We start from the raw sequence: 26,909 nt of genomic DNA, 5'->3' as shown, positions 1-26,909 counted from the left end.
GATGGCATCACCAACTCGATGGACATGGGTTTGGGTGAACTCCAGGAGTTGGTGATGGACAGGGAGGCCTGGCGTGCTGCGGTTCATGGGGTTGCAAAGAGTTGGACATGACTAAGTGACTGAACTGAACTGAACAGAGACTTGGGAATAATTTCAATATACCGTCACATTTGAGCGATAGTTTTGGATATAAATTGAAGGTTAAACTATTCTTTGTTAGTATTAATGCTTTAAAAGTATTGCTCCATTTCCTAGTCAGTTGATGTTGATGTCCATCTGATTGTTGCTCCTCATAGGTAATGTTTCTAGAGGACGAAACAAACCAGAAACAGGGTATGCTGAAGAAAATGTAAATTTTAATAGCTTAAAGAAAATTATAAATAAGAAAACTTAAAAATTAATAAAATACTGGCTAAGGATATTGGTGGATAGCATCCTTGAGGCAAGAAGAACACTTTTCCCACATTGGACTTTATTTTTCTGAAAATAGACTACATGTAATTGTGTGTGTGTGTGTGTGTGTGTGTGTGTGTGTGTGTGTGTGTATCAGTAGGCAGCACATTTATTACAAAATGGAAATAGATAATATTGGAAAAACTTAAAATAGGTAACTTGTTTTTTTTTTAAAAAGGCAGTTTGTCGAGAGGTCCACTATGAATTTAACTTATGTTAAACATTATCTGAAAAGATTGTAGATAATTCCTATCCCCTGTTAATGCAAGACTGGGGTAGAGACTACAGAGGTGATGGTGGGAACTTCAATACTTGAGAAGAAAGAGTTGAGGGCAGCAGCCATGCGTATGTTGTGAAGAGAAAATATATCCAAGAGGAGTGGTTCTTTTTCATCCTGTTTTGTTCCTAAGATCCCTTACTAAGTATATTTTCCATAAATATATATTGGTTTTTTTGTCCTTTAGCTTTTAAAGTGGTCTCTTTAAAAAAAAAAATAATAGATTTTATTGTTTAGAACAACTTCAGGTTTACAGAAAAATTAAGCGGATGGCAGAGTCCCCATTCCCAAGGGTCCTGTGCCTCCGTTTCCCCTGTTGTCAGCATGTTGCGTTAGTGTGGTATCTTTGTTACAACTGATAAGCCAGTATTGATCTTAGTATTACAGTTCACAGCTGCAGTAGTGTTCATTCTTGCCTTACATAGTCCTGAGTTTTGATCAGTGTGTGATGTCCCATCCCTGCCTTGGTTACAGTGTAGCAAATGAAAGGCCTCACCACTCCAGGTTCATCCGGTTCCCACTGCGCACAGACCCTGTGCACCCCTTCCTCCCCTCCACCACTAACTGCTCGTTAGCCCGCTTACATTTGTATTTGTGTATCTCTGTGTGTGTGTTCCATCTGGTTAAATAAAATTTGGTTACCCCTTGCTTTACACAGCTGGGATATAATTGAGTGGCCATTAAACCATACCCTCTTGTCCAACCTTAGCTTTTACTTTATTCCTTTTTAATACTTTGATTTTTTTTTTGGAGTCAGATTTAAAGGAAAATTGTTTTTCTAAGTACAAAATATAATATTTTGGTATATTTACTATTTCTAAAAATCATGCTGTAGAAAAATAGAATTGTAAATGTATAATTACTATAGATTTAAACACTTAGCTTGCACTAAAGACAGTATTTAATTTTAAAGCACAAGTATTTCTGCAGTTGTCTGAAACTTGAAATCATTAAATAAAACTACTTCTCTGTCTTTCTTCCTTTTCATTTTGCCAGTGAACAGCTCTGCGCTTTTTGTTACTGTGGTGAAAAAAGTTCCTTAGGACAAGGAGACTTAAAACAATTTAGAGTAACGCCTGGGTTTATTTTGCCATGGAAAAATCAGCCTTCTAACAAGAAAGATGTTGATGACAACAGCAACGGAACTTGTGAGAAAACACAAAACTCGGCACCACGAAAACAAAGAGGACAGAGAAAGTAAGCGATTTGGAATATAAATGGGTCAAATGCAGTAAGACTGTATATAGTTTATTTTCATTGAAATGTTTAAGACTGTATGAATGGGATTGTTACCAAATGATTTCTTGTGTTTCCAACATCCATACAATGCTTTATGACTCACCATTAACCCAGCAAACATTCATTTTCTCAAAATTTTCTTTATTTAAAAAAACATTTAGTTGTGTATTAACAAAAAAGAAGAAAACTTTAAAGAACATAATATAAGCCTAGAGGGGATTCATATAAATGGAATGACAATTTTTAAGAATTAATGAGATCTTTCTTTCCTTTTTCTAAATGTTTTAAATAGTTTGTAAGAATATAACATAACAGAATAGCAAAACCAAAGTGGTTTTTACTAGTCTTGTCCTTTAAGTGTCATTTATTTATTTGTGTTTACGCTTTAGAGAATGGTGAACCATCCTATAAACACTTACACTATAATACAGCTACCCTTTCTAAAGTTAAAGATCTTTTTTAAATCAAAGAATTTACATATATGTATATAGTTATAAATCAAATGTAATTAAAAAACATTTACTGTTTGTATAATCATACATGTATGTCTATATTCATGGATGTTTTAGTTCCCTAAAACTCCTATCTTAATATGTTTATTTTTGGAGTTAAAATTTTTTTTATATGTTTTAGTTTTTTTTGAAGGCCATCTTCATACGTGGACTTGGCTCTAGTAGTTGAGGGAGTAGAAGTTTCTGTGGTTGATGAGAAAGTGTAAAAATTAATTTAGCTTGGAAGGCTCACCAGCTCTGGCCCTTGAGGGTGATGATGTAATCACCCAAGTGCCTGCCTGGCTGGTGGCCAGAGTTAAGTACTGAGGCATTGTTGTGTTGTACTTATTTGATTGGCTCCTTCTTCTGGACTGCTGCCAAAGCCTTGAAGACCAGAAGTAGGAAATGAAACAATAACAAGAAAAACTCTTTTAAAAGAATTTAAGGTGGAACAGCTTAAGGAAGTTCAGAAGTATTGTATTTAGAGTTTTGATGTTTTAAAGGCTGTGGCTTGCTTTACCTTTTGTGATCAGCTGAGTTCTCACATTCTAATAAACTGTATCAGAAGTCCAGGAAACTTCCAAAGTCCATCAGTCATTAGTAAATTTAATAGACTGGACCAGGTTATATCTGATATACTGATGTTCTGCTTTGAATGATGGCAATTAATAAAGAACTGTTCTGGGAAGTACAATTGGGTTTCATTTATTTATTTTATAAGCTTAGTTAATTTTTAATGAAAACTTTTATGAGCTAAAAATAATTATGTAAAAAATAACCTTGGTTTAGTGAAAGTCTTTATATGCACTTAAGTGTTTAACAAGTTATTAAGTGATGATAACAGGCCAGTTAATGGACCTTGGGAATAAAACATGTTTGCAAAATTTGGAAATCATTTAGCTTGGTAATGATTTTAAATATTTATAATATTTATGTTGCTAATGAGTTGTAATCCAGATAGCCAGTTAATTTTTTTAATTTGAAAAGCAGGATTTTAAAATAGTTTTTCCCTCATAGTGTACTAAATATAAGAATATATAATCAAGGAATCATTTCCTCTCTTTTTGGTTTGTTTTAGACTTAAACTTTGTTGGGGGGGTGGGTAATGTGTGTTTCTGCTCTTTCCTAAGCTGGGCTCCTGTCACCCTTAGGGTTGGCATCACATTGTCTGCATACACACTGACTGTAAATACTTAAGGTCAAATTTGACTAACCTACTGGTTAGGAACTGGTTAGTAATAGAATGTTTAGTCATTCCATTGGTTTTTATATCTGTGCCCCCATCAAATTCTGGTGTAAAGAAAACATGTTCAAACAGTACGTTCATCGTTATAGACAAACTGTTGTTCTTTTTTTTCCTCCTGATAAATTGGCAGTGACTAGTAATGAAGGTGTATTTTCAGGAAGGGCGCGATCATATTTATAGGAAGGTTTGTTCTCATTTGGTTCACCGTGGGCATTCATAAAAATGAGATTTGGAATTAGCATAGCATGGTGAACTTTAAAAAAAAAAGTGAGTCTGTGCATTTCTAATGCTGCACATAAAAAATACTGGTTATTTTGTACATGGTTTGATATTTAAATGTACTTACTGAAAAATGTTAATACTTTTTCTCTTTCAATGATTCCAGGTATAAAAAAGTTTAGTTCCCTGGTCATTGTGCTGATTTTCTCTTAATAGGAATCATGATAAATATCCAGCAGACAGATGTGCAGTGAGTTATAATCTATATTCAATAGTGACTTAATCCAAAATTATCATCAGGCTGAATACTTTGATATCAGGAGAAAATTGAAGTTTTAGTGCCAACCATCTGATTTCCCGTGTTTACTGTTAGACACATTAACAGTCATTGTTTACTTACCAATCTCAATGAATATCTGAAGTTCTAGGGCTTTCAAAGTATGAAACCTCCCATCTGTGGCGTATCTTATTCAGCATTCACTTTTATCAGGAACTTTTAGCTGTTGTTACACTATTTCCCTTATTCCCAAGTCACCAGTAGCTGTTTTGGTTTTGCTTTTGACTTGCGGTTTATGAGGTGAAGTCTTAGCGGAGGGTACATGTAGCGTCGCGGCATAGATCGGCTGTCAAGATTGCTGACACGTTCCCCTCCCCCTGCCTCCCTCGTCACACTTCGTAGTGGGTTTTCCTTCCCCTGGGAAATAACCTTTCTTTCTGTAAACTTAACTGCCGGCTCTGTTGTTGGTAGCCCTTGCCATAAAGCATGTTAGAGATTTCTGATTTGCTCATGTTATGTTTTTTAAGCATTTAAGTAAGGCCAAAGGGAATATTCATTTTATATGACAACATACAGTTCCTGACTAGAATAGTAGAGTATCAATTAAAAAATTACAGATTTATAACATTTCCTTATGGATTTGGAGACTTTTTTTTAGTTGTTGCTTACATGATATATAATATAGCTACCCAGTTTTATATTAATATTAATGCTATGAACAATGACATATATCCTAGAAGTTATTTTATAAGCAGTTTATGCAAAATAAATTAAAATTGATTTGGCAATACCTTATATTTAAGTCGTTACGAAGCGAAACCGTTTTCTCCTTTTTCTCACTTTCATGACTGTTTTGTGTTCTCTTTTCCAGGGAACGGCCTCAGCAGAGTGTCGCGACTCGTGTCAGTGTGAGCACGCAGACTGCTTCAGACGACCAGCCTGGTAAACTGTGGGACGAGCTCAGTCTGGTTGGCCTTCCTGATGCCATTGACGTCCAAGCCTTATTTGATCCTACAGGTATGAGCCAGTCTTCAATAATAGCTACCTCTTGATTCTGCAAGGCTTTTTAACTTGAGCCAATTATCAACTTAATAGTAAATAGCATTCATCTAGAAGTAATTATCACTGTTGTTAAAAACATCTTCGTTAAGTATGCCTGCTTAGGTAAAAAAAATTGTCTAATTATGTTTAACTTATTCAGCATCTGCACAGGGCCATAACTGGGCTGTGGATGCTTTTATAAATATTTGCATTTCACTTGTATAGACAGCACTGCCATGGAAATCTGACAATTGCAGAAAGAGAGATTATAAAGGGATCTGTGAAAACTTGGGACCATGGCAGTCTGGGTCTTCCTAAAGTAGGGGTGAAGGATAATAGATCTTAGCCATGTGGATGTCCTGTAATACAGTGTAGTAGCCCATATTTATGACTCAGTGCTGTTGGGGCTTTGAGTAAATTTCATTCTGCAGTTGAATTGCATGTAATTGTTCAAGTGATAGAGAATTTAAAGACTGAGCTGTTATCGATGATTGGTGTGGAATGCAGTGGAAGAGTGGGTATATGTAGTTTGTCATAAAGTAAGAAATAAATTTCCTTTATAGTTATGTAAATATATCAAATAAAAATATAGTAATATTTAAATAGAATTACTAGAAACTAATTTCTTGAAGAAACAGTCATTAATACAGTGTGCATTAGAATCACTTGGAGGGTTTGCTAACATAGCTTTCTGGGCACCGTGGCAGGAGGTTTTGATTCGTAGGTCTTGGTTGTGATCTAAGATTTGCATTTATCACAAGTTCCCAGATGATGCATTTTGAGAAGGGCTGCTTTAGTGGAAGCACAAATATAGGATGCATTGTATATTCACACGTTAGAATCGACGGAAGGGTTTTACATCTTTACTTATCAGCGTTAATATGTTTAATGTTTACTTATTTGCTTCTTTTCACTTTAACCATGTTAGGCACTTGTTGGGCTCACCACCGTTGTGTGGAGTGGTCACTGGGGGTGTGCCAGATGGAAGAACCGTTATTAGTGAACGTGGACAGAGCTGTTGTCTCAGGGAGCACAGAAGTAAGTACAAGAAACACATATTTAAACCACAACTTTATAACATTTGCTGTGTCAACATAAAGATCCACTTGTAAAATTTATTAAATGATTACTGTAATGTAAAAACCCTTAAAATAGGAAATTATTGATATCCAAGAGTAGTTTGTGCAGACCACTAGATTATATAGTATGTTAAGTTGTACAATAAACACTAATCTTTAAATAATTTACATTTAAATAAGAAAATTTTTAGAAACAGAGATTACTGACTGTACTTAGGCATCTTACACTTTTAAGACAAAACTCTTTGACGAAGATTTAAATTAGGAGAGACAGGATTTGACACATCTTTAGTCCACAATGTGAGCTAGTTCTGTTTGCTATTTTAAAAATTGATTAAAATAATTTCTTTTCAGTCAAGTTGGCAGTTTGGTTTGTCTTTCTGGCACTATCCCAAAGCGATACCATATACACAGTCTGCCATCTTTCAGAGCTTTCACTGTGACTTTCAATCAAAAAATAAATGTAGCATTTACCTTCTATCTATAAAGCAACAAACCCTGTGAAGTAAAACTGCTTTGCTGCTTAAAAATTCCCCTTGGTTTTTGACAAATATGTTTGGGAGAAGTGAAAAGAGGCCTTCCAAAGGAATATTAAAAGTGGAATTTTTTGCCATAGAAATTACACAGATTTAATACAGATAAACCTTTCAAAGGCATAGTTGAGACAAGGATTTAGATTTAAGTAATTATTCAGTTACTGTAACATTTACTTTACTCAGATGATCAAATTGACCTAATTTAAATGGATGAGTAACTCTCACCTCTAAACTTAGTCAAGTTAGAGTGTTTGTTTTGGAAGTGTGACCTTACATTTAAAGGCTTACATTATTACCACATTTTGAACAGTATAATGCCTGGTAATGATTTCCATAGTCTGAGCATATTTGATGGCCAGGTCATCGTTGTGATAGGTCATGGAGCTGGTTCTTCCCTGAGCTGCTTAAAAGTAGTTTTGGAATATTTTTGGACAGTGAGAAGCAGAAGCGTTATAGGAAAGGCAGTGAAGCAAAGTGAAAAGGCACTTTGTGGTGTTGGGTTGTTGAACTGTAGCAGCTTATTTTTGATAAGGCCATAGGGAAATGGGCACTCATATGCCTGTTGACAGGAATGCAAATGGGTGCATATCTTGGAGAGAAGGTTGGTAGTGCCTCACAAACTATATATGCACTTATCTTTGGGCCTTTCTGAGATTCTGTCCTGAAAATATGCCTTCACTAATGCAGAAACTTGTGCCATTAAAGGTTAATACTTGCTAGCACTGTTTAATTTTCAAAGTACTGTAAACAACCTAAATAACCGCACAGAATAGAATGGTTGAAGAAGCTATATATATCTTTTTGTACAGCTCTGACTCTTGGAACCATAGGAGTGTTTCACCTACCCTGTAAATAAGCAATTACAGCTGTCTGGGCTCTGGGGGAACCTTAAAAGGAATAGCCAAATTCACAGTGAAGGGTAGAGAAGAAACTGAGCCCTGAAAAATAGTGTATTGACTAGATACCCATAAAGCTAAAGACAAAATCAAACAAAAACTGCACATACATGCTGTAATCTAGCGAGTACTATTCTAAAATGATTGTTGTGGTGTTAGAATGGAGTTATCAGAGGTATCAATATAAACTCATGGTTTTTAGTATTTATGTGGACAGATACTGAAATCTAGGTATATGTGTATGCAGGTGTTAGTATGCATGTGTGTATCTCCTAGCTCTGTCCCTTCTGAAAGCATAGAAGGAATGACTTCTAGCAATGAGCCTGTCAAGTGCCCAGATCTTGGTTTGTAACCAGCGTTCTCCAATAAAAAGGACCAAGGCTCTTGGAAGTGGCTCACGGTGCAGGGAAAGACCAGGTGCCAGAAAGCAAGGAAGTGCTGACTGAGACGGGGACTTGTTGAAAGCATAGGAGCCAACCTCAAGGAGCTCCTAAGAGCTGGACCAACTTGAGCAATAACAAAAATTAACGATAGTCTTGGGTTTTCATCCATAGAGTGATCCACACTGGTAAATAGATAAATAAGTAGCGAAGGTCAAGTTACATCACTTCTCTGCTTAACACTCTCCAGCTACTTCCCATTTTATTAAGAATAAAAAAAAAAGCGAGTTGCTACTGACCAGCTGGGCCTCCCTGATCTTCACGATCCCCATGGGCACTTCTGAGACATTGCTCGCAGTAACCCTTCCCCTCCCTCGCTTCCTTCAGCCGCCCTGACCTCCGCGGTCTTACTGAGAACTGTCCAGCTCTGGGCCTTTGCAGTTCCTGTTCCCTTTCTGCTGACTGCTCTCCTCAGACACATGCATGGCTTCCTCCCTCGTCCCCTCTAGGTGTTGACTCAAGTTTTCTTTATCTGTGAGGTCTTTGCGGGGCTCCCTGTTGAAAATTCAGGTGCCTCCTCCCGTCACACCCCTGGTGGACTGTTTTCTCCTCTGTACTTAGCGGCCTCTAACACAGTGTGCATTTACTTAATAGTCTTGTCTGTCTCTCCTCACTACATAATAGTGCCATTCTGATAACTGTCTTTTTCTGTTTTGGTCATTCCTCAGTAAATGTTTGTGGCCTAAATGAATAGCACTAAAGATCATTCATGGAATCATTCATAGTTACGAGAAAAAAATAAGTGCCAGAGTGTTAAAGGAGGTCACCACTGTGGTGAATTTTACTCACGTTTATACATTTATACGTGTCAGAAGAACCCTTCTAAAATAGAGGACATCTTTATAGTTCTGCTTAAGTGATGAGGGTGGGGAGGTGTGACAAATGACTTTGAAATCTCAAAAGGTTCCTTAGGGGCAAAGTATGTAAAAGTGCTGTTGAGCCCAGAACAGGCTTTATTTTACAAAAAAAAAAAGGTGTTACAAATTTGTTGACCATTATTAGGACAGCATGTGACTGAATAAATTACGGTACCTGCCTCTGTAAAGAAAATAAACATTTAATCTGCCTCTTCAAGATAAAGGTGATGTTTCAGCAATGAGAATGCAATGACTTCTCAAAGAAATATTTGCTGGGGGTATTTTGGTAACATGTTACCAGGTGAGCATTTTGGTAACAGATGTTTGGAACTGTGTCTATTGTTAGTTTATTGCCAGAAACAATGAAAGTTTGTACTCAAACAACAAAATATTCTCACATTTGTTGCCAAAAAATCCTGGACACAGAATTTCCTGAGTAAAATATTTTAAAGCATTGATGTATATTTTAAACCCATTTGTTAAAAATTAATATTTTTTGACTCTGGAAAGTGAAACTCTGCTGGCTAATTTTTGAGAAGTTTGGCTGGGATTGAAAAATGGTCGTTGAAAACAGGTGCCTCTGTTTAGACCTCCCTATTTTTGTGGGGATCCTTTTTTAAAAAGCCTTCGACAGATGCTGAAATAAACAAGTAGAATTGGACCTTTCAATCTATGATGATGGAAAAGAACAAGATGCAAAGCTCAGATGGGGGTGTCTGTACGCTCTAAACTTTTGGGTTGTTCACATCTTTTAAGAAAGAAATGTTTGAGTACGTGTCCTATTTGTCGTTGGAACGTATGTATCTCTCCTTTCTGTCACTTACCAACATGTGTCAATTTATGTTGTTACCGTGAGCATTTGATTACTTTTGGTGCCCCCACTAGGGCTGTAGGCGTTGCGAGAGCGTGGATACTGTGTTGCCTTGTCATTTTATCTCTGGTGCCTCACAAAGTACCTGGAGCACAAGGAGCCATCTCTGGGATGAGTGGGTCCTGAGTGGAGTCTGTCGATGAAGGGCAGTGCTGAGCGCAGCGGTCCAGGGAGGGGAGTGCGCTGCTGGCACCTAGTGGCCACTGCCAGCCATTGCGCGCTGCACAGAGGGAACCTAGCCGCGGTAGTGCTGAGGCTGACGAGCCCCCCCTGCAGTCAGCAACATTGTTCCCATTTTATAAACTAATACATTATTTCCCTCAGTTGTTAAATTGCATTCAGTATCAAGCAGTTCAGTTTTTCTGGAATTTCCCTCAGATTGTTCTTCAGTGTTTCCACGGGAACCTTTATCTTTTGCTAGATAGAAGAATATGCTAAACTCTTCTCTTTTAATTTCCTCTTTGGATTCCTGGGGGTACTGCCAAACATTAAAACATTACTTGTAGCAGCTCTCCACTTAGAATCGATAATTTCTCGTGTTTTCTTCACCCTCATCATTGGGCTTCCCTGGTGGCTCAGACGGTAAAGAATCTGCCTACAGTGTGGGAGACCTGGGTTCAGTCCCTGGGTTGGGAAGATGCCCTGGAGGAGGGCATGGCAACCCACTCCATATTCTTGCCTGGAAACTCTCCAACGACAGAGGAGCCTGGCAGGCTATGTCCATGGGGTCGCAAAGAGTCAGACACAACTGAACGACTAAGGACATATTGCAATTCCATTGTGTTCTGCTGATGTTGTACCACTTGTCCGTGTAAAAACCAACTAATTTCTACAAGGAGAGTTTTAAGTTTTTTAAAAAGTACTTTGGGCTCTTTTTGTAGACTGAAAAAGAGAACAGAAATAGCTTTTCTGTAATAAGGTGGGAGTACAGATTTACAATGTAGGAAAACAATGTAATATAAATGTAATTTTTGTTTAAAAAGCCTTAATGACAATGACAATAAAAATCTCCACACACTTCTCTAACCAGTTGAAAGTAGGTTTATATAAGATCATTGAAAACATGGTCTCTATATATGTAAGATGGTCCCAAGTACCTGTTTTATGAATAATGTTATCTAATATTGTTTTTTATATAATCCTAGTGCTTTGCAGTGTAAAATAAAAAAGTATCAGTTATTTAGTCTTCATTTTACCTTACACTTTTTTAAGAGGAAGGAAACATTCGCATACCTGAATTTTGTGTTTGTGTTGGGGGGTTCTCAAGACCACATCTACACTGGACACTGACTCAGACTCAAGGGCCTTGTCATAGAGTTGTAATTATGGCTGAGGCTTACTGCCCTGATGTGGTAGAAAGATCTTAATGGGAAAAGATGTTGACGAAGTCTGGAAAAATCTGTGTGCAGGCTTCCTCGGTGCTCTCCCTCCCGTGAGGGGTCCCACACAGCACCTTTGTCCTCCAGGGAAATTCGGCGACGTGTCTGGTGCTTCTGCCCTGAGATGCTCAAGGTCTTTACTGGGGGCTGGTCGTGTAGGCCCTCCTGCCTGTCACGTACCAGAAGGGAAGGCCACGTTGTTTGCACAGATAATCCAGGCACAGTAAATTGCCCTTATCACCTCGGGAGCCGTGGGAACCCTCTCCAAACCTAGCCTCCCATCTAGGCAGGCAGGCCTTTCTAGGAATGGTAGTCTTGGGCATGCGTGTTAAACATCACTCCCCCCCCCACCCTTTTTTTTTTTTGCATTGAAATAAAGTTGGATTGTGTCTCAGTTTCAACATGTTTCTGTCTGTAGAACTATAGTAGGTGCTTGTTAGTTTACAGCAATGAGTTATTCCACATCCTGGGGAGGCTGTGACAGATTTAGTGGTTACATTAAAAGAACTTCGTAAACTTCGATCAAAGGGAAGCTATTGATAAGGATACCTGTGACTGTAACAGAAAAATCCTGTATTTGACTCTGAAAGCTACTTTGATGTTAACATACCCATCCCAGCTTTCTTTTGACTAATGTAAATACGGTATATGTAATTCCATCCTTTTATTTTACCCTATTCGTATTTTAATATTTAGAGCATGTTTCTTGCAGTAGCACAACAAAAAAAAATCTAACCTGACAATCTTCTGCTTTTTATTTGTAATATTGAGGCTATACATATTTAATGTAATAAAGTCTTTCTCTCTGCCCCATTTGTGTTTATCTGTTCATTCCTTTTGCATGCATTAAAAAAAAAATACTTATTTTGTATTTCGGCTGTGCTGGGTCTTTGTTGAAGCATTTGGGATCTTTAGTTGTGGCACATGGAATCTAGTTCTGCCCTCCTCTCTCTACCCTGACCCACTACTAGCCATTCGCCTGTCTTTCTCCCTCTTTTCAGGTTTCCCTATTCCCTCAGACACAACAATACTGAAATTAGGCCCGTTAATAACCCTACAGTGGTCTCTTAAGTGCTCAAGCGAAAGGAAGAGTCTTAACATCTCTCACTTTAAATCAAAAGCTAGAAGAGATTAGGCTTAGTGAGGAAGACACGGAAGGCTGAGATGGGCTGAAAGCTAGGCCTCTTGCGCCAAACAGTTAGCCACGTTATGAATGCAGAGGAAAAGTTCTTTCAGGAAATTAAAAGTGCTACTCCGGTGAAGGCACAGATGATAAAAACGCAACACAGCCTTACTGTTGTTATGGAGAAAGTTTGGTGTCCTGGATAGAAGGGCAGTTCAGCCACAGAATTCCCTAAAGTTAAAGCCTAATCCAGAGCAAGGCCCTAACTCTTCCACTCTACAAAGGCTGGGAAAAGCTACAGAAAAACACCTTGAGGCTGCAGAGGTTGGTTCATGAGGTTTGAGGAAAGGGGCTATCTTGATAACTTTAAAAGTGCAACATGAAGCGGCCAGTGCTGATGTAGAAGCTATAGATCTTCCAAAAGATCTAAGGAGAGATAATTATAATGAAGTTGGCTACAGTAAACCGCAGATTTTCAGTGTAGACAAAACAGCCTTCTATTGGAAGAAGACACCATCAAGGACTTTCATAGCTAGAGAGGAGAAGTCAGTACCTGGCTTCAAACCTTTGAAAGACAGACTGACTCTGTTGTTTAGGGTAGTGCAACAGATGGCTTTCACTTGAAGCCAGTGCTCATTTACGATTAAAAAAAAATCCTAGATCCCTTTAGAATTATGCTAAATCTACTCTGCCTACGCTGTATAAATGCAGCAATATTTATGGATGATAGCGCATCAGTTTACAATATGGTTTACTGAATATTTTAAGCCCACTGTTAATATCTAGTGTTCAGAGAAAGAAAGTGTTCTTTGAAAATACTACTGTTCATTGACAGTTCAATGAACAGCTCACCCAGGAGCTCTGATGGAGATGTATAAGGAGATTAATGTTCTCGTGCTGGTGAACACAGCTATTCTGCAGCCCACGGATCAATGAGTGATTCTCTCTTTCAAGGCTTATTATTTGAGAAAATAAGTTTCATAACGCTATACCTGCCATGGGTAGTGAGTCTTCTGATGGATCTGGGCAGAGTCACTTGACCTTCTGGAAAGGACTTACCATTGTAGATGCCATGACGACTTAACAGGAGTTGGGAAGAAGTTGATTCCAGCCCTCGTGGATGACTTTGAGGGCCATAGGACCTCAGCAGAGGAAGTAACTGCAGATGTGGTGGACACAGCAGGAGAACCAGAATTGGAAGTGGAGCCTGAAGATGTGACTGAGATGCTGCAGTCTCGCGATAAGACTCAAGCAGATAAGTTGCTTCTGATGGATGAGCAAAGAGAGTGGTTTCTTGAGAGTGAATCTACTCCTGGCGAAGATGCTGTGAAGACTGTTGGAATGACAACAGAAGATTTAGACTATTCCATGAATTTAGCTGACAAAGCAGCAGCAGAATTTGAGAGGATTGACTCCAATTTTGAAAGAAGTTCTGCTATGGGTAAAATGCTGTCAGACAGTGTTGCATGCTGCAGAGAAATTGTTGGTTGAAGCAAGAGTCAGTTGACTTTACAAACTTCATTATTATCTTTAAAAAATCTCCATAATCATCCCAACCTTCGGCAACCACCACCCTGATCAGATACCAGCCACTGAACGTCAAGACAAGACCCTCCACCAGCAAAAAGATTATGACTTGCTTAAAGCAGAGATGATGGTTAGCACCTTTTAGCAGTAAAGCACTTTTAAATTAAGATATGTACATTGTTTTCTTTTTAGACAGAATGCCGTTGGACACTTAACAGAGTACAGTATAAATGTAACTTTTATGTGCACTGGGAAGCAGAGTTTGTGTCACTTGCTTTACTTCGGTGGTCTGGAATTGAATGTGCACTCCCTTCAATGTATGTCTGTAAGCCTTGTTGTTGTATTGATTCCTTTAAGATTTCTAGTATGCGTCTTTCACTTACACAGCCCACCCTGAATTAGGTATTATGTAGTTGTGTGTATCATAAAACTGTGCTTTCACTTCCTTCCACTCTCTCTGCTGTACTTTGTGCTTTTGTCATACATTTGACTTTCACATGTTATAAACTCCTTAAGATACTGCTCTTTTTTGAGTAAACATATCTTTTAAAGAGAATTAAATGATAAAAAGATTTTAAAATATACTTACCTATGTATTTACCAATATTGTATTGTATTGTGTTGTTAGTCGCTCAGTCTGACTCTTTGTGACCCCACGAGCTGTAGCCCTCCAGGCTCCTCTGCCCATGGAATTCTCCAGGCAAGAATACTGGAGTGGGTTACCATTGCTTTCTCAAGAGCCCGACCAAGGGATCAAACCCATGTCTCCTGCATTACAGGCAGATTACTTACCATCTGAGTTATTTACCAATGCTAGTCTCTTCATTCCTTGGTGTCGACCCACATATCATTTTCTTTCTGCCTGAAGAAGTCCTTTAACATTTCTTGCAGGGCAGGTCTGCAAGGTGATAGATTCTTTCAGCATTTTTATTTCCAAAGTGCTTCTGTTTTCCTTTGAAACGCATGTTTGCCAAGTTCAGAAATCTAGGTGACTTTTCATCCCAGTACTTTAAAGATGTGATGATTCACTCTTCTTGTTTATGTTGTTTCTGACACAGGATGGCATAGGCTGGTGTCATCCTTGTTTTTGTTCTATGCTTTATTTTTTTGGGCTCCAAGATCACTGCAGATGGTGACTGCAGCCATGAAATTAAAAGATGCTTACTCTTTGGAAGGAAAGTTATGACCAACCTAGATAGCGTATTATAAAGCAGAGACATTACTTTGCCAACAAAGGTCCGTCTAGTCAAGGCCATGGTTTTTCCTGTGGTCATGTATGGATGTGAGAGTTGGACTGTGAAGAAAGCTGAGTGCCAAAGAATTGATGCTTTTGAACTGTGGTGTTGCAGAAGACTCTTGAGAGTCCCTTGGACTGCAAGGTGATCCAACCAGTCCATTCTAAAGGAAATCAGTCTTGTGTGTTCATTGGAAGGACTGATGCTGAAGCTGAAACTCTAATACTTTGGCCACCTCATGCGAAGAGTCGACTCATTGGAAAAGACTCTGATGCTGGGAGGGATTGGGGGCAGGAGAAGAAGGGGAAACAGAGGATGAGATGGTTGGATGGCATCACTGACTCAATGCACATGAGTTTGGGTGACCTCCGGGAGTTGGTGATGGACAGGGAGGCCTGGCTGCTATTCATGGGGTCGCAAAGAGTTGGACAGGACTGAGCGACTGATCTGATCTGATCACTGATTTTGGACAATTTGATAATGTTATTCCTTAGTGTAATTTTCTTTGTGTTTCTTAGGGTTTGTCGCAGTTTTGGGGATCTGTGAATCTATAGTTATCATTATGGTTAGAAAGTCTTTGGCAGTTATTTCTTGTTGTCACAAGTGACATGATTTCTTTCTTTTCTTTTTTTTATTAAGTGACTTAGGGACTTACCTGGTAGTTCAGTGGTTAAGACTTCACTTTCTGATGTAGAGATTGTGAGTTTGATCCCTAGTTGGGGAGCTAAACTCCCCATATGCCTAGGGGGCAAAAAACCAAACCATGAAGCAGAAACAATGTAACAAATTCAGTAAAAGACTATAAAGATAGTCACATTAAAAAAATCTTTAAAAAGTGGCTTAGTAGTGTTCTGTTGCAGGTATATACACCACATCTTCTTTATTCATGCATCCACTTACGGGCACTTAGGTTGATTCTGTATCTTTCTACTGTAAATAATGCAATAAACATATGGATGCATATATCTCTTTGAATTCATGTTTTTATATTGCTAAGTGGAACAGCTGGATCATACATTGTTTTAGTCTTAATTTTTTGCGGAATGTCCGTACTGTTTTTCATAGTGACTGCACCAGTTTACATTCCTGCCAGCGGTGTAGGAGGGTTCTCTTTTTGTCACATCGTTGACAACACTTGTTTTTTCTTGCCTTTTTGATAACAGCCATTTTAGCGAGGTGATAGCTCACTACAGTTTGGATTTGCATTTGCCAAATGATTAGTGACATTGTGCATCTGTTCATGTGCCTGTAGGCCACCTGTGTGTCTCTCTGGGAAGGTGTTTATTCAGCTTCTCTGCCTGTTCTGTGATTGAATCGTTCTTGTTACTGTTGTTGCATCACTAATCTTGTTACTGTTGTTGAGTCACTAATCTTGTTACTGTTGTTGAGTTCACTAATCTTTTCCTCTGCAGTTTCTAATATGCTGTTATAATATCCAGTGTAATTTCATCCTAGGTATTTTTATTTTATGACGTTTGATTGGGACCTTTTTATACCTTCCATGTCTCCACTTAGCTTTTTGAACATATTCAATATGCTTATAAGAGCTGTTTTAATGTCCTTGTCTGGTAATGTTAACATCTCTGTCCGTTTGGGGTCAGTTTTCAAGATTGTTATCGGCATAGATCATGTTTCCCTGCTTCTTCGTGTGCCTGGTGGTCTCCGTTTGGATGTCAGGCATTGTTGAGTTTTACCTTGATGAGTGATGGATTTTCGCTGTAGGAAATGAGCAGTTAGGGTGATGAGTGGCTCCCTGGCTTCATGACACCAGGTTCTGACTGTCTTTACATTGTGTACACACAATGTGTTGGTCTTTTCCTTGGTTCAGTTTCTCTCATAATCAAAACATGGTGAGCAGGAGCTCTTAGGGTCATATCCTCATTATAACTTTTTTTTTTTTTTAAATAAAAAATGAAAAAAAAAAAAAAAGCTTTTCTTTTTTAATTCAGGGAAATCCTTTCCATATGCTTTTCTCTACTGTAGCAGGTTTCTCCTAACAACTCATTAGCTAGAATTAGAATTAGTTCCCATCAATTGCTTTAAACCAGTAACTAATACAAGTGTTGGGACAACCACCATTTGGTTAGACTGTGATTCTCTTCTGGGGCAGGGGATGGTACCTACCTCTCTAAAGGTCATTGCTGCTTGGAAGAGGCCATCTCTGAACAAAACTGAGAGCCTTCGAAGGAAGAAGGTGGAATGGGTGTTTGTAAAAGTAGGAAATACTTTAGATGGTTTTAGAGTACGGGTTAAGCGTCAATAGATTGACACAGGAAATCTCGACAAAGGGTCGTCTATTTGTTATTGGCAGATTTTTCAATAATTATTTTTACAGGTGTTTGATGTTCAGCATTTTATGTGCCTGTTGGCCGTCTGTATGTCGTCTTTGGAAAAGTGTTTGTTCTAGTCTTCTGCCCATTTTTTAAATTGAAGTCTTTATTTTTGATATTTTGTATGAGCTTTTTATAAGTTTTGGATTTTGACCCCTTATCTGTCATACTGTTTGCAAATGTTCTCCCATTTAGTAGGTTATCTTTTCATTTTGTTGATAGTTTCCTTTACTGTGTAAAAGTTATAATTAGGTCCCATTTATTTATTTTTTGCTTTTATTTCTTTTGCCTCAGGAGACAGATCCAGAAGAAATATTGCTGTAATTGATGTCAAAGAGTGTTTTGCTTGTCTTCTCTTCTAGAAGTTTTATTGCTTCAGATCTTGCATTTAAGTCTCTAATTCACTTTGAGTTTATTTTTGCATATGGTATGAGGAAGTTGTTCTAATAGCCTTCTTTTACATGTCCAGTTTTCCCAGTACCACTTACTGAAGAGACTGTCTTTTCTCCATTGTGTATTCTTGCTTCCTCTTCTTAGATTAATAGACCATAACTATGTCTATTTTCTTCCATTGATCAGTCTGTTTTTGTGCCAGGACCGTTTTGATTATTGTAGATTTGTAGTATAGTCGAGTGTGGAGTGTCATAGGCAAAGGATCATCTTAAATTTGGGGATATGTGGACTATGAAAGAATGTCACATATGAGCATGACTAGGTAATAAGTATGGTGGGGAGTAGTGAGAAATGGAAAATGTTCTTAACTTCACATTCCATGTGAGGAATTTAATTAATGAAGTTTCTTAATAAGAAGAGCCGCTTTAACAGGTCTGAACCTTTCAGCTGTCTGTAGTTAAGTTTGAAGACGTTTATTTGAACACAGATATACTTAGGATTGCTGCAGTGATTAAAGGCCCGTAAGTGTGAGTTTCTGAATTTAGGTATTGTATGTGAAATATGAAGATAGAATTGTCGTAGAGATGGAATGAGTTATGTTTTGAATTAGTGGAGGAGTTGCAAAATACCTCCATGGTTTCAAGTATGAGTATATGGGAAAATTAGGAGTTTGACTGTAATGAGCCTTAAATCCCATGAAACGTCTTTGGAACTGTGTCAGGGTTGGAATCTTAGACTGTGTTCCTAGCTAGCTGTGAGAGCAAATCAAGCTGCCAATGGACAATGTTCAGCAAGAGGACAGAAGGACGATCGACCCTTTTGGCCGTGTTCCGAGGAGGAAGAGATGGCTGTCATGTAGAATACCTACCAGTTGTGGGAAGGGTGCTAAGAATGACTGAATAGATTTCAGGGGATATGGCCATTGATTTCACATGTGTTTTCTTTTTTTTTTTTGGGTATGATAAAGTTTCCTAAAAGTATAGCATGTTTTTCTAAATAAACCATACTTGCTGTATTGAATGGGGGAGGATCAGAAATCTTGACTTCTTCTTCTGTGTCTGACATTGTTAGCTAATGTCAAGTGACACCCTCACCAAGCAGTTCTACCTGTCTGCAAGGAAATGGCAACCCACTCCAGTGTTCTTGCCTGGAGAATCCCAGGGACGGGGGAGCCTGGTGGGCTGCCGTCTATGGGGTCACACAGAGTTGGACACGACTGAAGTGACCTAGCAGCACCTAGTTTTTTCATTTTGCACAATAAGAAGTTAACATGCTGTCTTCATTCTAAAGTGCAAGGCTGTGAGGAGGACTCAGGATCAGTTATGGTTTCTTGCCTCAAAATGCTGTACCAAGTGCAGAATCTGTTATAGCAGGACAGTGGAAAGTTTGACGACAGAACGCTTTAGGTACACCTAAGTATAAAAGTCAGTGGGTTTGTTTTCATTCGCTCTGCCAACTTGATTCTTACCATTTATTTAGAATTTAAGTTGGGTGGAAGCTAACAGGAAACTAGGAATTTCTGTTACAGAGCTATTAAGAGTTTGATGTTCCGATTCGGTTACACATAGTTAAATTTGGAAGGCCCATTTAGTGAAAATGTTCTTGGCCTTAGTGTTTCTCTTAGTAAAAATCATATTTTGTTTTTAATCATTCTTTTTAGTTTTAATTAAGTTTGATATAATTACCTTTACACTGAGGTAAGTGGTAGTATTCCTGGATGTTATAAATAAAGAGTCCCTTTGTAAAACCTGGGGGTGGGTGGAGAATATCATGAATTACAATGTGCATAGAATATTTGAAGGCTACACAGGAAACGGGCAAAATTCTTTGCCTCTAGGGAATTTATCCCACGTGACGCTACACAAAGTGACTTCCTTGTGTACCTTTTAGAATGTTTTGAATTTTGAATAATGAAGTTTTTTTTCCTAATAAAAAACAGTTCCTAATATATAATTAGAATTAATATAGAGTTAATATAATTAATATACAATTGGGATAATTTCTAATATATCCCTGAAAAATGTATTTCAAAAGTTCATTTCTATAGTTTTGCCCTAGCGATGTTTTTTTATATATTGTGCGATATAAGCATCCAACTTCATTTTCTCACATAAGGAGAGCCGGTTGTTACTACCTCATTTATTGAAACCTCTTTGTTTTCCCCCTCATTTGAAAGATTACTTCTGTCAGCTAGCAAATGTTCAGTAAATGTATGGCTTGTTTCTAAGCTCTGTATTTTAGTTTATATTCTTTATCCCAGTGACACTACCACCATACTGTTACGGTCACAGAAGCTTGGTAGTAAGTCTTGGTAGCTGGTCAGGCATGTCTTACTTTCATCTCTACCTGTAGCAGAGAAACTTGTAGTAGAACAGTCCTACCACTGTGAATAACTAGAAAATCTGTTTTCAAAGAAAGATTTAAAGGCATTAGAGAAGTGAGGTGAGGACTGGAGGGAGTGAGAGAGAGCCCAGAGGGGAGGATCATGTCAAGAGAGTTTCTGGCCATCTGTAGAGCTGGGAAGACAAAAAGTTAGGGTTTAGGGGCCATTAACATAATAGACTTTCACTTGGGACCCTTGAAGTCTACATTCGAGGTCAGCATATTATGTATATGTCCTCATGGTCAGATCCAGCCCACCATCTGTGTATATGGTCCAGAAGCCCAGATAGGTTTTATTTTAAAATGTTAAAAAAAAAAAATAAAAAGAGTGTATTTCATCACACATGAAAATGATATGAAATTCAAATTACAGTATCCATAAATAAGGTTTATTGGAACACAGACTTGTTTATTGTGCACATGATCTGTGACTCCTGTTGCTCTACAGTGATGGTCAAGCCTTGGCCGGAGCGACCACTTACGCCCTGCATTATTGTGGGCAGGCTGCACATCACAGAGACCCAGTCGTAACTCATCAGATTTGGATTGCCACATGTGTTCTCTTGGGATCTTCTCTCTTTTACTACTGCATGCCTTTCATGTTAAAGAAGAGGAAGCGAGAAGAATGGACCTCAGTAATAGTGCTTTTGAGGCATTAGTGGAGTGGATTCAGTTGATACCAAATTGGATGGCAAAGCATTGTATTTATTATTATGCTGAGACACTATAGCTGTGCTGAAAAAAATACAGTGTATGTCAATATTAACCTGATTGAGCACGTACCATGCTAATCCCAACTCATAGGAAAGCAGTGAGTTTCATTTGCTCTTAGGGATGTCACCATCTCAATGCTAGGAGTTTTTCTTGGAAATCAAAGCTGAATGGACTGAATTGCCTTACAGTGTAGCAGTTTGATGACTGAGCAGTGGTAATGTTTTATTGCAATTTTTAAAATTTGGGGGTTGTGATTAAATTTTTCTGAAGAAGATTGCCCTCCAAATACTTAATGGATGTGGAAGTTAACTTCTGTTGCAGACTTGGTAATACTTGCTAGTGAACTCAGCCTAAGGTTACAAGGCAGAGCACTGCTTCCATGTGAGACCTACACTGTGATCAATTGATTTGTACAGCAGCCAGTGTGTGAATCACAGGTAATGTCAAGCTGCTCTATACACTTTTCATGCCATCAAAATTTAAAGTGAAAACCAGAATCTCCATTCACACACAAAAGTTTGATACAGAAATATTTTCCAAGCTCAAACTATAGTTCCAATAGCAGTTTTTGGGTCTTGAGGCAAATACAAAGGAAATGTCCATATTTCAGAATCCATTTACTTATGTAATTGAGAAGCTCAACCTGTGCTTTAATTGAAATATAATTACATGCTAAAAGCAAACATCAAGACTAATAAAAAATTTTAAGTACCTTGCAAAGATGAATATGCCCAAAGGAAATTATATGCTTATGGATTGGTTTCAGTATGTGGCCGTACTTCTGTGTGGAAGATTTTTTCAAGATGGATATATAAGTTTCATTGTGTATCGGAATGAACAGATGAATATTTACAATCCATTTAGTTACAGCTTTGGAAAGTGAAAGTGAAGTCGCTCAGTCGTGTCCGACTCTTTGTGACCCCGTGGACTGTAGCCCACCAGGCTTCTCCGTCCATGGGATTCTCCAGGCAAGAATACTGGAGTGGGTTGCCATTTCCTTCTCCAGGGGATCTTCCCGACCCGGGGATTGAACCCAGATCTCCCACATTAGAGGCAGACACTTTAACCTCTGAGCCACCAGGGATATTAAATGAAGTGTTATCCTCTCTTCAGATCCATTCTTCTCATTATTAGGCTTACATTACCCCCTCAATTATATTCAATTATGATCATATTTGAATAATTACTAGTTTAAAATTTGTAGAAATTTATTTTCTCTCTTGGTAGAGAAATACTTGTCTAATATTCTTAATTTTGCCTTTGTCCTACAAAGCATAAAATATTTATTGTTTGGCCCTTTTGAGAAAGGTTTGCTGATTCCTCAGAATAAGAAAAAAACTGGGTGGCATGGAAGGTGTGGGATGGGCTTGGGAGTGGGAGGGAGGTTCAAGAGGGACGGGACATGTGGCTCAGTTGTAAAGAATGTTCCTGCCAGTGCAAAAGATGCAGGTTCGATCCCTGGGTCAGGAAGATCCCCTGGAGAAGGAAATGGCAACTCACTCCAGTATTCTTGCCTGGGAAATCCCATGGACAGAGGAGCTTGATGGGCTATATAGTCCATGAGGTCGAAGAGAGTTGGACACGACTTAGCGACTAAACAACAACAATCCAAATGTCCAGTAAGTTTTTGAAAAGATGCACAATCCCGTTAGCAATCATGAAATGCAAATTGAAGCTGCACTAAGATAGTATTCCATACCTATTAGATCAGCAGAAATTAAGTCTGAATGTAGCAAGTGTTGGAGAAGGCAATGGCATCCCACTCCAGTACTCTCGAATGGAAATCCCATGGATGGAGGAGCCTGGTGGGCTGCAGTCCATGGGGTCGCTAGGAGTCGGACCCGACTGAGCGACTTCCCTTTCACTTTTCACTTTCAGGCACTGGAGAAGGAAATGGCAACCCACTCCAGTGTTCTTGCCTGGAGAATCCCAGGGACGGGGGAGCCTGGTGGGCTGCCGTCTGTGGGGTCACACAGAGTCGGACACGACTGAAGCGACTTAGCAGCAGCGAGTGTTGGTCTGGTTTGGCCCGTACTCTCAAACTCTGCTAGTGAGAGTGAAAATTGGAGCAGTCATTTGGGAGAACATTGTAATCATCTGGTAAAGTTGAAGAGACCCCTATTTTATGACCCAGCAGTTTCGTTGCTGTTTATATACCGTTATGATACAGCGTTCCCAAACTTTTTGCTCTCAGGATACCTTTATGCTCTCGTTTTGAAACACCAATGTGTACAGTAACAGAAGAGAGCTGAATTCTCCTATGGGCTTCTGTGTTCAGCGTGTTAAAATACGCTGGTTTGGTTGAAGAACACAAGGACAATCCAGCCTCAGAGCACCTCGGAGTACTTCCAGGGCTTTCTGGTTTCAGCAGTCAGCATGCTGTGCCTGGGGGTGATTTTCTCTGTATTCTTACTGCGTGGGGTTTGTTGAGCTTCTGAAAATTCTAAGTTTTTTTTCCCACCAATTATGTGAAAAGTTTGGCCTCTTTGTATTCTGTTTTGGTCCCATTTTCTCTCTCCTCTTCAGCTCTCAATACATGTGTATCAATACATTTGATCGTGTTGAGTATTGACGTAGGTTACTGAGGCCGTGTTAATTTTTCAATAATTTTACAGTTTCTTCCTCCAAAGGGACGAACACTTTGTTTTCAAGGTCAGTGACTATTTCTTCTGTCATTTCCATTCTCTTTGTTAAGCACACCCACTGAAATTTTTATCTAAATTCCTATGTGTAGGAATCTCTGTGGGGTTTCACCGTGTAACTTTCATATCTTCTGTTGTTCTCCTGCTGATTATGACCAGCTTTTTCCTGTATGTTGTTGAACATATTTCCAGTAGCTGCTCTAAACTCTTCTGTTTATCTTGTCATTTTCTATTGGATACATACTTTTTTTCTTTGCGGGTCCCATTTTCCTCTTTTTTTTTGTCCATATCATTTTTGTTTTTTTCTTTTTTGGGAGACTTTGATTATTGCTGGCCTTAAAAGTCCAAAGTCCATCATCTCAGCAGCCAGCGCATCAGCAGTCTCCCTTAGTCCCTTCAGCTCACAGCTCAGCTGTGACTCTCCCTGAACTGCGCAGTCTCTCTCTGTGAACGCGATCTCCGTGGTTTTGAGAGTCTGGGGGGCTTGCTTTGCTGTGGCTTCCACCCTGCAAGCCTTCCTCTCAAGTTCCATCCTTTCCGTCATTGTTGATCTCTTCCTGTCTTCTCACCCCAGTAAGACTGATGTTGTCAGTTTGAGATCTGGTACCACTCTGCCCCTTCCGTGCACACTAGGAAATGGCCTTAGCTGAAACCCCTTTAAATATGGATCTTAGCCTGTGATGTTCTTTCTTGTCAGGAGTCTAATGTCCTGCCATTACAGGCTTGGTTGTTCACAAGTGACTTCAAGTATATAGGTTTTATATGTTACTGAGATTTTACAAATTTTGCTTCCAAGAAAGTTATTCTGATACTGGCCTGTTTGCCCTTACCCAATAAATAAATTGCTTTTTTTTTTTTTCCCCCTGAGTGAGTCGTTCTTTGATTAAAGTATATTTTATATACAATATAACTTACTCCTTCCAATCATACCGTTGAACATATTTCAAGAAAAAAGTACAGTGTATGTAACCACCATCATAGTCAAGGTACAGACTATTTCCTTTACCCTACAGAGCTCACTCATGGCCCTTTCACGCCAGTCCCCTCCCACTTCCCCAGCTCCTGGGCACTCATAATTAGATCTGTTTCTCTTCCTGAAGTTTTTTTTTTTTTTTTTTTTTAACTTTTTCTGCCTTCTCCAGACTGATTTGTAAATGGAATCATCCAGAAATCTTTTCTGTCTTTTGTACTTAGCATAGCTGTTTGGGGATTCATCCATTCACCAGCTGAGAGATTTCTTCCTGTTTGGTGCTCTTATATTTATGCAGTGGCTGTGAACACACATGTAACACGATGTTCTGCGTTATTACCACCACTGGGCATTGTTGGTATTTCTAAGTTTCAGCCATTTTGGTTGGTTGGTGTATAGTGATACTTCATTGTGGGCTTGAGGATTTTGCACTTCTGGATATTAAGAAGAGGTGGCAAGAATACACAGAAGAACTGTACGAAAAAGATCTTCACGACCCAGATAATCACGATGGTGTGATTACTCACCTACAGCCAGACATCCTGGAATGTGAAGTCAAGTGGGCCTTAGGAAGCATCACTATGAACAAAGCGAGTAGAGGTGATGAAATTCCAGTTGAGCTATTTCAAATCCTGAAAGATGATGCTGTGAAAGTGCTGCACTCAATATGCCAGCAAATTTGGAAAATTCAGCAGTGGCCACAGGACTGGAAAAGGTCAGCTTTCATTCCAATCCCAAAGAAAGGCAATGCCAAAGAGTGCTCAAACTACCACACAATTGCACTCATCTCACATGCTGGTAAAGTAATGCTTAAAATTCTCCAAGCCAGGATTAATTAAAAGACACTTACTCCTTGGAAGAAAAGTGATGACCAACCTAGACAGCATATTAAAAAGCAGAGACATTACTTTGCCAACAAAGGTCCTTCTAGTCAAGGCTGTGGTTTTTCTAGTAGTCATGTATGGATGTGAGAGTTGTACTATAAAGGAAGCTGAGCGCTGAAGAATTGATGCTTTTGAACTGTGGTGTTGGAGAAGACTCTTGAGAGTCCTTTGAACTGCAAGGAAATCCAGCCAGTTTATGCTAAAGGAGATCAGTCCTGGGTGTTCATTGGAAGGACTGATGCTGAGGCTGAAACTCCAATACTTTGGCCACCTGAAGCGAAGAACCGACTCATTGGAAAAGACCCTGATGCTGGGAAAGATTGAGGGCAGGAGGAGAAAGGGACGACAGAGGATGAGGTGGTTGGATGGCATCATCAACTCGATGGACGTGGGTTTGGGTAAACTCCGGGAGTTGGCGATAGACAGGGAGGCCTTGCATGCTGTGGTTCATGGGGTCACAAAGAGTCGAACACGACTGAGCGACTGAACTGAAGTGAAGGAAATAGAACACATCTTCAGTCAGGTGTCTGTTCAGATCTTTTGCTCCAGACTCCCCCATTTTCCAGTTGATTTGTCTTCTTACTTTTGAGCTATAAGAGTTCTTTATATTGTTGCCGTAGAAGACATTCATTAGAAGTGTATTTTGCAGATATTTTTGTTGAATCTGTGACTTGTTTTCCTTTTTAAGTATTTTTTGAAAGAGCTGAGTGTCTAATTTTGATGGTTTGTTATTTGTCATTTTGTCTTATGATTATGCTCATTATGCCTTATATTAGAAATAGTCCAAGTTTTCCTGCATATTCCAAGGTGGTGGTTATTGTTTAGTCCCTGAGATATGTCTTGACTCTTGCAACCCCATGGAATGTATCCTGCCAGGCTCCTCTGTCCGTGGGATTTTTCAGGCAAGAACATTGGAGTGGGTTGCCATTTTCTTCTCCAATTCTAAAGTAACTTTAAGGTTATTTATTCATTTTATAGTTAAATTGCATGTGTGATAGTGAGAATATAAGCTAAGGTTTAAGGTTCTTTGTTTCCAACGTGGATATTTAGTTGTTCCAGCATAATTCTAGGACTATGATTGTCTTGAATTATCTTGACTCTTGGTCAGAAATAAGCCACACACACATACAAAAAGATACATATTTTTAAAAACATGAATTCATATTGATATGTTTAAATTCAGTCCATTAGCTTGTTGTAACATTTAAATTTTTTTTATTCCCCTGTCCAACCTATAATTGTAACTTTTAACTTTGATTAATAGCTCCTCTACCTAAAAAAGGTATAAGAAAAAGGTAAGTTGTTTATTTGTGTATCAGTTTAAAAGAACTCTGAAATAACCATACTCGTATTACACATTCAAAACTAGTAATCTGAAATGAGATTTAATATCTTCATTGCTTTTTGC

The 26,909-nt window shown here is 38.7% G+C and overlaps 1 protein-coding gene across 21 annotated transcripts in view; it reads left to right on the top strand.

Moving 5' to 3' along the window:
* KMT2C (lysine methyltransferase 2C) overlaps positions 1 to 26,909 on the top strand; it is a 253,899-nt gene that overhangs the window by 100,831 nt on the left and 126,159 nt on the right. For all 21 annotated transcript variants that reach the window (XR_011566132.1, XM_070787358.1, XM_070787348.1 and 18 more), the window contains exons 4-6: positions 1,727 to 1,927; positions 5,074 to 5,219; positions 6,172 to 6,281. Coding sequence is in view for 20 of the 21 variants with exons in the window: in XM_070787358.1 (XP_070643459.1) it covers positions 1,727 to 1,927; positions 5,074 to 5,219; positions 6,172 to 6,281 (457 nt within the window). In the remaining variant the exon portion in view is untranslated. The remainder of the gene's footprint in view (positions 1 to 1,726; positions 1,928 to 5,073; positions 5,220 to 6,171; positions 6,282 to 26,909) is intronic.

Source organism: Bos indicus, chromosome 4, assembly GCF_029378745.1.
Source record: "Bos indicus isolate NIAB-ARS_2022 breed Sahiwal x Tharparkar chromosome 4, NIAB-ARS_B.indTharparkar_mat_pri_1.0, whole genome shotgun sequence".
In the NCBI taxonomy this organism is placed as follows: domain Eukaryota; kingdom Metazoa; phylum Chordata; class Mammalia; order Artiodactyla; family Bovidae; genus Bos; species Bos indicus.
Note: the sequence above shows the minus strand (reverse complement) of the source record. Positions and strands in the feature narration are given on the sequence as shown.